General features: G+C 35.6%; 1 protein-coding gene across 10 annotated transcripts in view; it reads right to left on the bottom strand.

Annotated features, from left to right (window-relative positions):
- Positions 1-14928, bottom strand: part of LOC117227984 (uncharacterized) — a 736131-nt gene that overhangs the window by 89795 nt on the left and 631408 nt on the right. For all 10 annotated transcript variants that reach the window (XM_076527155.1, XM_076527154.1, XM_076527158.1 and 7 more), the window contains one exon: positions 11168-11233. In XM_076527155.1, coding sequence (XP_076383270.1) covers positions 11168-11233 — 66 coding nt within the window. The remainder of the gene's footprint in view (positions 1-11167; positions 11234-14928) is intronic.

Below are 14928 nucleotides of genomic sequence, written 5' to 3'. Positions count from 1 at the left end.
AAAGACGTGTACGGCCTAGCATTGTCCTGGTGGAAAATGACACCTTTACGATTGATCAATTCTGGTCGCGTTTCCTTGACCGCTGCATTCAATTTGTCCAGTTGCTAGCATTCACGGATAACATAAAATAACATAATAATAATAATAATAATTTTATAATATAACATGTACGGATATCATAAAAATGGGAGTGAGAGACATCTATATAACTGAAATCGACAATTACTTTTAGTTGCCAACCCAATAGTTCTTCTGGCCTATAGCGTTTCCATTTTATATTAGCGTACTTTATACATATGAAACAGAATTTTGTGACTGATGCAACAGTAACACTCTCAGCAATTTCAGAATTATAAACAAATTTGGCAATGTTCAAATTATTTAAAAACGTGGTATAGCAATCATCACTGTCACATAGCGCATTCACCAATTAGAAAAATAGTTTCTCACCTTCGGTATGCCGTTGTCTCAGCCGAGTGCGTGCGCCAAGGCGTCTACATTCAATGAAACGTACGTACCAAATAGAATGGCGAAAGAGCATAGGCGAACGTCGCAGGATATCGATTGCGTCTATTCAAAAAGTTGCTCGATACGTTCACCGGTGGTTCGGTAGATAATAACGGGCACGGGAGAATCACGGGGCTGACATTCATGGCGATCGGTCGTTCATTATCACGGTGGTTCTTGGACGGGAGGGAAACGCCCGATGCCGAGGCTGCCGTAGCTGAATAATACGCGGCTCCGCGATGCATAATTACCTTTCTCAGATTGGTAGCGATCGCGCAGCAACAGTACTTCCAGGTGTAATACCGCAATTTCAATGGGGAAGGGAGAAAGCGGCCGGATAGGAACGTCTACGGACTCGTCGGCAGCCCATAATGGGAATGGTGGCGCGGGCGTTGGAACGGGTGCACGAGGGCGGCCGTAGTAGAACGGCAAAGGGCGCGAGGGACCCGAGAAGGAGGACGAAATAAATTAAATCGGCACGATTCAAAGAACGCGGCTGCTGATCGAACGGCACGCCACCCGCGCGCCGTGAGGATTAATTAATTAAAACCGATATTGCGACCGCGCCGCCCGTTGTTCGATTCCTCGAAAGTCTCGTAAATATTTATCGGCTTCCCGCTTTATGGCTGCGACGCTTCCATAAACTCTCTTCGCTCGATCGGCGAAACTCCTTTCCTTGATGGCGTGTCGACGCCACTGTTTGCACCCGAATGATTTTTACCTTTTGCCGCGCGGCGGGCGTCGCGCACCGATCGATCCGGTGCAACTTTTCACGCCGGTTTTCAAATTTCTTCGTTTCCTTCGATGCGTTCTCGCGTTTTTTCTTCCTCCCTGTTTTACGCGCGTCGGAAATATTTGGATGCTAGGGTGGATATCCCAATTTTTGTGCCCCTTCAAGCCAATTTTCGTTTTGCTGGTGCTGTCATTAAATAATCGAATTTTGGTTTAATGCACTGAACATACAGTGAACGAAATAATGACCCCGTTTTTGTGATGTAACAGCGTGTTTTACGTAACATTTCCGATTTTCGTTATTAGTGGGTGATTTTTTACGATGCATTTTTTACGTCCAGTCGCAAAATTATCTACCGTTTCAGGATTTTGAAACAATATCGATTTAAGTAAACAAATTGACATCTGTAAATACATTCGTCTAGACGATTAACATGATTTTCCTAGTCTTCTCGTTTATATAGAAAAATAATCATAACGATGTAGTAGATTGAAAATATCAATCTTGTGTAATAATCTTGTAGCTAGTTACAATGATTCGACCTCCTTCATTTCTAATAATTTCTTTGAAAAAAAAGGAAATTTATATTTATTGTATGCCTTTTTCTTGAATGCTTAAATAATGACGACAAGAGAATAGAATTTCATTCCAATTTGAAGAAACAAAACAACATTCACACTGACCGGATTATTAATAATTAATATTAATCTCCATCACGAGACTCAAATTCGTAAAAGTGCAACAACATTTACGTACAATTTATTTGAAGAAAATTAGGCGTGTTTAAAGTTGCTGTTGAAAATCGAATGTTCCATTTTTAAATCTCTACGCGTGTGATAGTTTTACGCGCGAATTCTCAAAGATTTGTAAATCCCAGAATAATGAGGAGTGGCGGATGTTAACACTTTGACGGCCGCTGTCACGTATGCGTGACCTCTCTCAGTCTGCGGTTATCGGATGCTGTCACGCAAACGTGACTTCGATGTTCTTCACTTCACTACACGAAACATAATTCGCGTACCTTCCACCTTCCGCCTTCGTACACAACAACCAAAAACGATACTTAATAATAAAGCTGTACAAGTAATAAGGCGGAAATGGCGGTTGAAATAACGGCGGTATTATTAATTTCTAAATAACTTCCAAAAATAATTTCTTTAACCCTAGAAAGATAACCATATGACAACGTACGTAAAAGATAACCATACGCTTCAGAGGCGCATGCTTTTCTAAGGCGTCAATTTTATACTAACAATGGATATTTATTTAAGTTAATCTAGTCATTTTAAAGGTTTGGCATTATTGTCAAAATAAAATGCATTTATATTATATTTTTTTATATTTTAAGTAATTTTAAACTTAAATCACTAGACCTCTATGAAAAATTAACAAAAATCAACAGTCTTCGGTTTATGGGAACAAATCCCGTAAAATATCACAAAAAATAGTGTTTTATCCTTACAAACTAGTAGACTATAATATAATCAGTGTAAAAAAAAACTATAATATTATAAAAAATTTCTTTAGAGACAGTCATGACGAACGTCTTTCTTGTGTTCACCACAAACTGTCTTTTTGCATTTGGCACAGGTCATCTTTGACATTCTTTTCTTTTTAGACGTGCAAAGACTGCAATAACGCCTTTTTTTGGCTGAGGGTTCTTCTTCATCATCTGTGGAAGCCTGTACAGCAGATTTTGGAAGAATATTTTCAATGTTGCTTCGCACATGCCTTGGCAAAGTGGGTGCTTCCAGTCTTTGCGTCATCCACGGTGCAGTCAGTTGTTTATTTCGCAGGCGCCTCTGCGACGTAGGTTATCTTTCTCGGGTTAAAGACGGATAAAAGATTCTGCATATCTAGGAACGATCGTCGCGATAACGGAGAGCGAACTAGACGCAGCACTAGGAAGCTTCTTAACCGGAAATTTTGCCAGTTCATGAGTTTACAGAAAGCACTTGTAGAAAATAAGGGAGAGGATTGTTCTTGTTCGCCAGGCCGGGAATTGAAGCTGCTAAGCGAGGAAAAAAGGGGGACACGCGAGACTGAAAATACGAACGCGGCCTTTGACTTTCTTCGCCCGCCGTAGGTACCGGCTACGCTCACACATGAAAACCTTTCATTAATTTCATAAAGCCCGATACTTGACCTGTTACCGCTAACTACGATCCACATTTTTCCTTCTACGACGTCCCGCAACTCGAATAATCCATCTACAAATTGGCGTATACCGTTCACGCGACTGATTAGTCGCAAATTAAGTGCAAAAGAATAATGTGCAGTCCGTACCAACCGATTCTTGAAGGATTTTTCAATTTAATCTCTGGTACTTCTCTCTGCTCAACGAAATTCTTGGCTAATGGGTGTTCGGAAACGAATGTATCGTCTTTAGAAATGCGATATGTAGGGTAGCGAAGCCAGTTGCTGTGCTTTTGGTTTGTTTGTGGCATAATAATACATACTTTATTCTCTCATTTCGTTCATTTTTGAATAAAAAAATTCATTATGTCTTATTCGATAAATATATATAAAGTTAATAACAAATTGATATGATCCATTCTGTAGCACATATTTATTAATGATTCTTCAAGTATCATTAACACTTTATGTACCGACGATTTTCTAATAATTCTTTCTTTTTTAAATCGGAGATCAACAGTTAAGGATTTCTTAAAAAATTTGTTTGGAAAGTATAATGATCTCTCGTCCATAACCCATCAAATTATTTAGATTAATATAATATAACAAATTCTATTGAAATTATTATTTCATAGAAAATTATCGAGCTCCTGCTCACACAGTTCGGTCATGAAAAGCATATTAATACATTTCCGGTAAATAAAGTGTTGAACATGTCATGTCACCGTTTATCTGATCATTCTATTTTACTTTATTTCGCGATCAGTGGACTGCGGGTTTTATACATTTATAACAAAATTCAGAAGATGTTACATGAAAAAAATACAGAAGATGAAACACTGTTATATTACTCTTAAATTATTAAGAAAAGAAAATAGATTTTTATTCAACTTCTGTATCTTTTAATCGATGCACGACATTTTTATCTTGCATACAAGGATTCCCAGTCTACTGATCAGATAGCAGCTTAATTGTTGAGCATTGTCAAGAGTCCATATCATGTAGCCACATCTAGACACTGAAAACCGAAATATTTTGGGATTTAGGTATTATACCGATATTTGTTTCCATGTTGTCATAACGTAACCGCTATTTGGAAAATTGATTGTAATATCGGTATGTAACGGTAAAAGTATCGAATGTTATTTATCAATGTAATACCGGTATGGCACCCTGGTTTGGTTACAATAATGCATCGCACCATAACAGCGCGATTGAGCGCGACTGATGATCGCGTCCACGGTCTTCCTTTATTTTACCGGTATGAGTTCCTGAATATATTGGGTTGTCCGGAAAGTTCGTGCCGATTTTCGGTAGGTAGCGTGAGATATCTGACTGAATATATCACAACTATTGAAAACAAATGACATGTGTACATATTCTAAAAGAGATAACTTCAGCCATATTTGGAAAAGAGTTTGGTTACGATTCGTTAATTTTTATCAGTTTTGTACGCCTTAGAATATGGTGGCAAATAAAGTGCATTATAGGCATTTAATGCTTTTATTTTTCCGAAACGGCAAAAGTGCCACACAAGCGGCAAATAAGATATGCGCTGTTTATGGCGAGGATGCTGTAGCCGAAAGAACTGTGCGGAAGAGGTTTGCTCGGTTTAAAGCTGGAAATTTCGACCTTGAAGATCAAGGACGACAAATTTTTTTGCCAAAAAACCTGAGAGGTTCTGGAAGGACGGAATTCTCTCTCTCTCTCTCTCTCAAGCTGCATGAAAGATGGAGAAAGGTTGTGGAACAGAATGGTACCTATGTAATTTAATAAATCTATACCAATATTTAAATGTGCTGCGTTTTAATTTTCCTAAAAAATCGGCACGGAATACCAGTATTTATTTCGGTATTTCGGTTTCTATAAAGGTTGTGAAGGAACAACCGAAAAATACCGGTATTTCGTGTATTGGCATCGGTCTCTGGTCACATCATCTTTCGATATCAGAAAAATGTTGCAATTCTACTCGACAATGCAGCCACACATCTGTAAGAATCACGTGGTTTTCTGTGTAGAAGAAATAAAAAAAGTGAAACACAGGTCTCCAACGTGTGACTCCATTACGCGAAAATCTAATTACGCTGGCCTCTAAATAGCATTAACGTACTTATAACTCGCTTTAATACTTGAAGATGAGCAGAGGAATGCGGAGCATCCGTCAGAGGAAACACTGAATTTCCGCGTGCTAAGATCCTTGTCGTGATATCAGAACAACCAATCTCTGAGCTGCTTGCAACTTTGTAGATACATACGTTCCGCAAATGTCCCTTTATCGTTTCCATTAAAGCTGTGTTAACGTTCGCAAAATTTCGAGAAACAAACGTCTTTCTTCACCAAAGTAGAAAGCTTTTACTTGAGATGCTGTTATTTCCCTCGTACCGTGCTTTTTATTCTGGCACAGACAATAGCTACACTCATGCAAATTAAGAATCTTTTTTGCCTTTTTGGTTTCATATAACTGCAGCAGTCGCTACACTGTCGGACTCCGCGAGAACAATTTTACTTAAAAAACACCATTCTTGAAATACACGATGCCGGACCAACGAAGTTGTTTTGAAAAAAGCTTCTAAAATATTGGCTTTTTCAGCAGCGGAGCTAGTGCTTTTAAATTTAGCGTGCTGAGGTAAGAAAGGTGGGTTGGTTGTTTTGTGCTAGAAACGGAAGGTTCGCATCTCTCGAACCAAGTGTTCAAAACTTTTTCTTTAAACGTGCACTTGTATGTACATACTTATTCGCATATCGATGAAAGTGTATATTTATTTGAATACTCATAAAGGCATACACTTATTCCATTATAGGTAAAAGTAGACACTTGAATACGGATAAAAGAGCAAACTTATTCCAATACGGATAAAAGTGCAAATTTATTCGAATGTGAATAAAAACATACACCAATTTGAAGATGAATAAAATGGGTGATAAAAGGGGCGATAAAAGTACATTCATAAATTTCTAAAAAAACCACAGTTTACATCCATAATTAATTTGTACTGAGTACTTAGTGATTCACGTATGATCTAGTAATATACAAATGATAATTAACAACTCAACAGTAGCCCTAAATTCTAGTTATAAATATAAAAACATGCACCATTATTGTATATCATATAATTGTGTGTTCATGTAATCCTTAAGACAACACTATGCCAATTTATTCTTTGTATTTTTAGTATGCACAGCAATGTGCTAATAACCCATCGAAAATCGCAGTCTTGCAATATCGTTTGCAAAATACACGCTTCGGGTATCTCCCTGGAGTGCTTAAACCTGATAAATAAGTTAATGCGTGGCTGTCGATGACAGGTCCGGAGCGCTGGAAATGTTGAAAATTTCAAGGAAACCGTGCATGGATAATTCCACAGGTATTTCCGTACACGGTCCACTACGCCGATATTTGTTATTTTGTTACGTCCAGGTGGAAAATATCACCGTGAATTCGGGAACACGATTTTTCGTCGCGACGTATCCCAGAGAACTAGCAAGCACTCGCGGGCTGTACAGGCAAACACGCAAGAATAAATATGTACATGTGTGATTTTCTACACCGCACTACAGGTTCGTCGTAACCCAGATCGAGCCAACGTCGAGATTAGTCGATTTATGTTGTTCTAGCGTGATGCATCGTTACGCTTGATGTCAAAGTTGGACGGGCACGTAACGAATCCAGATGCCCCGTAATAATTCCATAGCATGAACTGTCAGGTCTGTGTTCCACGGTGTTCCTGAATTTTTCTCGATAGGACTTTCACGGTTCCGGGTGCCCCATTTTTTTTCAAAAATGGAGGATTTATAGCACGAGCAGAAAAATATTAAACTTTAACCGGGGTGAAAGAAGAAAAATAGTTTCGTAAAAATCAGCGACACCTACGATGGTTGATGGCGTTGGAAAACTGAAACTAGCCAGCATGGCAGAGTTTATAGACTGGTGTAGCTACAATAGCTATGGTGTAACGGTACTAGGTTAATATACTATATATTCATTTTCATTTCACTTATACGAAGTTGTAGGTTTTGAGGAATTTTTGAACTTAGGTTGACAAATATTAGGTTGATAAATATTATAGTCATGATAAGTTAACTAGTTGTCTACGCATTTTCATTTAACTTATGCACGGTAGTAGAGTATATTATAATATAATATACTCTATTAATATACAATAATATAATATAATAGTAATACTAATATACAATATTATAATATAATAGTATCAGAATGAATGAATTATCTACGCATTTTGATTTTATTTGCGCACAGTTGCAGATTTGTATGGATTTTTTAATTTAGGTCGACTTGTATTATGCTATATAGTATTACTGATATAATTATCAACGATAGATTTTTATGATTTTTTGCATTTAGGTTGGCAGATATCAACGATACATTTACTTTACTTTTCCTATAAGGAACTTTCTAATCGGCGAAATAATTTTTTCTCAAACTGTTTTGTCGAAAGTAATTAATGGAATAGTGAATTTGCATAAAGAACTGCAATCTACTCGTGGAAATTAATCTAAAAATACGTTTCTAAATAAGACAAAGGAGTTGAAGTCGGATGGCAAAGCGCTATTCAAGCTTCGTAGGATTTATAGCAGGGACTTAGGTCGTGCATAGTCTCCAAGAGGGTGCAAGAGACTAACGAGGGGACTACAAGACTACCTTAGGGTCACAAATTTAGTTGAGTCTTCGAACAATGCTAGATTTCGTCGTTACGTTTACGAAAATACACTATTGCGGAATTAAGTATTTAATACGATACCAGATATTAATGACGAAAAAATTTCAGTGATGCTTTAAATATGATTGAAATAGAGTATATGTATAATGTTAGAGATCAAGGTTCGATTTCCTTTGGACGGACTCGAGCCGCGTTCGAAGTATTGAACAAATCACGAAGCGAGAATTTTCCGGGTTTTTTTTACTACGTAACAGTGATATTTTTAAGAAAAACGCTGTTCACCTTTACTTTAGAACGTCTGAAGAATATTTACTAATTTTTCGGACCCGAAATAGTAAGTAATTTAACCGTGACGGCCGTTTTAATTTTCTAGTGTGCATGACACCTTGTGTGTAACATATGAAATTTTTAAGTAAGGTGTACAGTGAAAATTAACAAAGTACGTAAATGATATTTTAATTTAAATAATTTCGTGTCCGAACACAGTTCAATGAATGACTCGCAACGCTAATTTAATAAATAATAATCGTGTTAAAGGACGTAAGGGATATGTTCGTTAGAGAAATATGAACAATAACCTTCACATAACCTTCACATAACCTTGACATATGAAGGTCATGTCAAGGTCATATGAAGGTTATGCCAAGGTCATGTCATTAATGTTTCACGTGAACAGCATCTCTTTTATACAATTTATTTTGAACTCCTAGGAAACGGTTAATGATTATGGGGTATTATCCACTTTAAAAGATGCACGAATATTTTCTACACCGACTGTATAATACCACATAATTATTAACCGTTTCATATTTATTATAATATATATATATATTAATAAATAATATATAATCATAATTAGGTTAAGCAATCTAAATTTGTTTAGGATGTTAGTTTACTAAAGAATGGCTAGAAAATTGTTTTCAAAAATTGCAATTAATTGGCATGATAAAAGAATTAAAAAATGATGTTTTTTCAACTTTTTTATCTGAGCTCATAACGAAAATTTAAAGAATGCATTGTATACTGAAAATTTCATAGAAAAATCAATAACAAGAAACAAAAATTAAATAAAAATATATTTTCCCTTTCAATGATCTTAATAAATCCGAATTAGCGTAACAATGTTCCTAATTTTTTCTGTTGTCTCCAAGGTTTCGTATTTTCTCTTTTAATAATTTTAGTAATTCGGAACTAGTGTAACAATGTTCCTAATTCTTTCTATTGTTCCCAAGATTTTGTATTTTCTCTTTTAATAATTTTAAAATAAGTCGGAAATAATGTAAGGATGTTCTAAAATTTTTTTATTGTCTCCAAGTCTTTCGATGATTTTAATAAGCCGGAAATAATGTCACAATATCCTTAAACATTTTTATAAATGCATAAAATCCGCGAGTTTACTTATCACATATCCATATAAAATTATATGTATATTACGGATTTTCTAAAGGAGCACATGAATTTTCTCCGTAGACACACACGCACAATGTATTTAGTGACACGATATTGGCAAGCTTTCTCTAATGCTGAATGTGTACCAGTGAAAAATTTTCCCGAACAACATGTTTACGAACAGAATTTCCTTTTCATACTGTCTATCGTCGATGTTTCGAAATAAGTTCTCCGTACTGTTTACCGGCTGTTATAGCAGCACTAAAGAACCACGCGATGCTATGTCGAATTCGTCGGAATCCCGGCGATAAATAACTAAGCGCGTGTACCTACAGTTTCCGCGAGAATACACCATGCATCGGCCAGGCTATATTTGCGGAAAAATCACTTTTCATGGTCCCGTCTATGCCGGACTACCAGCAGCTACTATTTTCGGGGTAAGTCAGGTTTTCGCGTGGCCGAGCTGTGTTTAAGGTCGATATTAAAGGAAACTGAGCGCGGCTCCTTTGTCGGAGGCAACCCATTAAATCCAACCAAACATCTTTATAACATGCGCCACTCGGTGGACCGGTTTATTTATGAACTACGGCCGCCTCGCGTTTCTCGCGCAAAATGCAATAAATAAAAACGGGACGGCGAAACGATAAATACGTGAGGCACCTTTAATGCGTGCTCTAAAAGGAGAAAATAGGGAAAAAATACAATTACTTCGTAGAACAGAAAATTAACGAGCGAAGTTCTGCCGCCGTTGGCACCTCGACGAATACACCGGCAAAATATTTTTTAACGTTATTCCGGTGATTTTTTTGGTCAGTCTCGTAGCTTTGAGAGCACAGTGTTTAGGATAAATCAGAATAGATAAAACTCTGAAGAGCTCACTTGACATAATTGCTAATTGACATAATTTTACGTTCCTCGTAAATATGATGCTGCAAACCGGGACACGTTAAACCTCGAATTAGGTGTATTAAAATTATTTGTTGAATTCATTTATTTTTTAATTAGGTTCGACGATATTAGTCGCGTCACCCATATACGGATGACAGAATTATTTATTTAGTCTCGAAAATTAATTTGTACAGTAATCTATTATATCTTCCTAATTTCATTAATTTCAGTTGGTTAAACAAAATACTTAAAGTGTTAATTAGCGAACATTCTGATCGAAATTTATTAACGTTCGCTGCATGCTTTGTTCTATTCTTGTTTTATTCTTCGGAGAATTTGAAGAACGTAGAATCGGTCGAAATCCCAAAACTTTTTCCAAATTATTAAATTAATACGCAATTAATTAAATCGTGAGAAAGTGTTTGATTCATGATTGGCTTTCAAAATCACGACAGCACAAATGTAACGAATATGCAAATGTTAATGAATGCATAACATCGCAATAAAGAATGACGTTAAATCAGAGCTAACGTAAACAATATAATTGATTTAACAAATTGCATATTTAATAGGTTAATTTCTCCACGTTCCGGGCGAAATATGTAAAGAGTCAATTAATTGTAAGATTTTCTAGCTGTCTCGATTTAAAGAAGCTTTAGTGTCCATTGCACTCGCTATCAATTATTTTCATTTGACAATAGTGCGGCACTTTTTCATCGATAGAACGTTATTAAAAATATTTATGAATTTAGCGCGATTTATTGAAAGAATGGTTAAATGTTTTCTACATTAAGTCAAATGCAATTATTTGTTTAGTAATCATTGTTGCACTCACAGTATTCTTATTGCACGAATAGTTTCCTTCTCCTCTGTCCTCATACGTGGTGCCTCCAAATTGATCCTGCGAACAACGAGAAAAGTCATAAATATAAATCACAATTACTGAACAATGATTTCCAAGAATTTCGTCAAATATTCATTAACATTTAACCCCCTTTTAATCAGTTCAATATGAAAGTTATTCCGTTCCTTTAAGTCAAGACAAAATTCTTGCTAAATAAAATTCAAGTAAAATATAGCTACGTAATAAACATTAATTTTCATGCGCTTCTATGAAATTATTGTAATAAAAAGGCTCTAATTATTGTAACTGCGAAGACAATGGTACGGGAAGGATTTAAGTCGATGTGTAATTAGTAAGAAGATTACTTCGAATTATTGTTCCGTACAAGAAACTGCACGCTATAATACAGAAAAGTTGAATAACACGGCGATGTTGTTATTGTTTGCGTGGTGCGCGCGTATCAAGGATATTACGCTACTTCAGTATCGCTTAACACTGATAAGCAACTAACTCATTTGCATACAGATTTTCTCTGTAATTGTTCGGAAAACTCATTACTATAGATAGTACACGAGGAGGAAATGCAAAGCAGAGTTCACACCGCTGCAGGTGTAACATACATTAACGAGAAGACTGTCAGGCCTACAGTTCTGTTGTGTGGATGCAATATTATTAGTAGGTTTAAATAGCTCTCCAGACCTACTCTGCATCGATCACACAAACGATTTTGTTTACTTGGAGATTACGAGATTATGTTCGCTCTATAAGGTCCGAATTTTTTATGTGGATATCGAAAATTTGTAGAACTCGGAATCAGCAAATATCGATTTCTAGATATAAAATAGCGACGAAATCACAATTGATTGAAAGATTGAACTCCGCGTGTTGCTAATAATGAAATTAAATTTTGAAAAGTAGTTCTAGTGAGTTACTGTATTTAGATTTTTAAATTGTATGTATATTTAATATATCCATAGCAATTAAATCAATGGGTGGTGGGAATAACTTATTTATTATACCGATAGATTTTATGAAACTCCTTCCAGCTATAACACCTCCAATTATTTTTGATGGGAAAAAGCAGATGTTTTTATTTCAAGCAATGGATAATTAATTCTGAAAATATCCTCGCGTGGCATTACGCAATTAGATTAAAAAATATAATTTTCAGTTTAAACATCTTCTATTTTGGATTCTAATGAGAACCGATAATTTTATATATTTGCGAATAAAATATTTTCGTGACGATTAAACGGTCTAATAAATAATTTAATTAAAATATCTCGAAGATGCAACACTTTTTAATCCTCTTGAATATTAAACGCTGCTAAACGTTTATGTGAGTTTATATATATAAATACGATGAAACAGGTGTATTTTGAAAAGTTTGGTTCAGTTTCAAACAGAATAATTTCACGTAAAAAATAAGTTAAAAATATTTTCGAAATGATCGTGTTTCAGTAGCCTGTATATCGGAATTTCGCCGAAATGCGGATATGTAAAAACAGTTGGAAAATTCATAAATTGGATTTACCAGAGAACGAGTTTTTGAACAGTAAAAATTGCATGTTACACTTTTTACTTATTTCTGTATGTAAATAGAATAATCTTCTGCTGATTGTACTGCTACCATATGTGTGTGTGGTTAAGAGCTGTACTCGGCAAATTAAAAAAAAATTGAATTTTCCCAAAACGCAGTCTCGAAAGGGAATATTCGATTTTATATTTCCAGCTTAATTTTTCACGTAGAATCACACGTTGCCCTCTATTTTAATAGTCCTCCATCATATTCCCATGTAATTTTCACAATTTCATTTTTAATTTTCTCTGTAGAATCATATTTTCGATAGCACAATCAGTATTACTTTCTGCACTATGATATCTAGACTATTTTAGGCATTTATGGCGTCATGAAATGGTTGCGATTTAAAATAGCGGTAAGATTAAAAGAATATTAAAATTTCAATGTATGTATTATTTTTAAACGACTAAAATTATAATAAGAAGAAGGATCTTTCTGTTCAGTTTATAATTCTTGCAATTGACGCAGGCATAACTTTTTTGATTATAACTCATTATAACTTATAAAGCCCATATTTGATAACTTCTTTTTTCTTATTTTTATTTGTAGAATATCCTGGTCAGATTTTGCGGAAAGGTATTTGGACACCCGGTGTGTTATATTTTATGAAAGATATTCATCTAGGTGTCGGAAAAGTGATTCAACGGCAGTGACAAGCGTGTATCTCTCGGATCCGATAAACGATGTCATCAGGAAGCCTGGATCAATGATTTGGCCCCGAAAAAAGAAAATACATTTGTCACGTACCCGACGACCCTCTAATTACCCAATGATGAAACGTTACACGTCTAGTTTACACGCGCGTACTATCAATTTCTGTTCCGCGGGACCGGTCGGCAATTTCGTACAGCCGAATTCGCTGAAGTTTCGATCGAAAGTCAATAATTGCACAGGCAGAGGGTTTGAACACCGTGTAATTCGGCGACGAATTGAGTGACCGCTTTCATACTACATTTTCGCTTTATCTTGGCATTACCATACGCCCCGAGTAGAGTCTTTGCAACGGAACGATCGGAACTGCTATTACCTAAATGTTGTATCAGTAAACGGAACTCTGTCACCGTGATTCCCTGTTCTCCTTCCACCATCAACGCTATTTCAGCTAGTCCCACGCTGACTAGACTGTTATGCAATATTTAGAACCTCTGATTCCCGAGTCGCGTACGATATGTTTGAACTGTCCTCGGAGGCAAACAACAGGTTCATAAAGAAACAGAGATCCACCCACCGCTATTCCTCTGCACCGGCGTCCATTAAATTTCAGGAATCATTTACAATCAGGACTTGAATTTAACTACAATTTAACTGTAAGTAATTGTGCTATGAATAACTGTGTTATGAATTATAAGTCGTATAATAAACTTTTAACTTCTGAATCATTTCTTTTCTCGTTTTAACCCTTTCAGCGTCGAACAACGATATATCGTTGTTGGCTACACTCGAGGAAATGTTGTTTTCTCAACATTTTTAATAGATAACAGTTTTATTTTGTATCGCTTCTTCCTCTTTGAATTTTCTAATTAATCAGGTTTCACGAAATTGTCGCAATTTCTTCTCGGAATTTTACCAAACTACATCACTCTTTTGGTCGGCACTAGGAGGATTATGTTGAATTTTACATTAACACTTGAATTCTGTTGTAAAAGTTCAATTTTTGCAGTTATTTTGTATATGATTGATACAAATTTTGAACAGATATTTCAAGGTAAAATATGAAAGTTTATACTATATTTCAATTTACTTAGTGTTGTTTAAGAAACTCGAAGCAGGATGAATATAGATTATTATGAATATAGATTATGAATATAGATATAGAAGCGAGTCGTGATTTTGAAGTACGTAATTTATTTTTGCGCTTATATTGAAAGAAAAATTTGGGGAAATAAAGAAACGCTATGTATTTCCGATTTCTCTCACTTTCGAAGGTATATGGAATATAAGTTTCAGTGGATTTACAACGGTTTTCTTCGAAGAGAAAAATTAAAAGTAACAACTGTTACGTCAGAAGCAGTAGAAAATTTTAACGGTTTTATTCAAGCCCTGTTCATATAATTTAGATGACGTTCTTTTTTTGTAGAACGATCCAAGTGTTTTCTTTTTATACTTTGTAAGTGCTACTTATAAGGGCTGCAGCCGGCTACAGTAGGGCGAATTAATTGGTTCCAGAACT

This window comes from Megalopta genalis, chromosome 17, assembly GCF_051020955.1.
Source record: "Megalopta genalis isolate 19385.01 chromosome 17, iyMegGena1_principal, whole genome shotgun sequence".
Classification (NCBI taxonomy): domain Eukaryota; kingdom Metazoa; phylum Arthropoda; class Insecta; order Hymenoptera; family Halictidae; genus Megalopta; species Megalopta genalis.
This window is presented reverse-complemented; position numbering and strand designations above follow the sequence as displayed.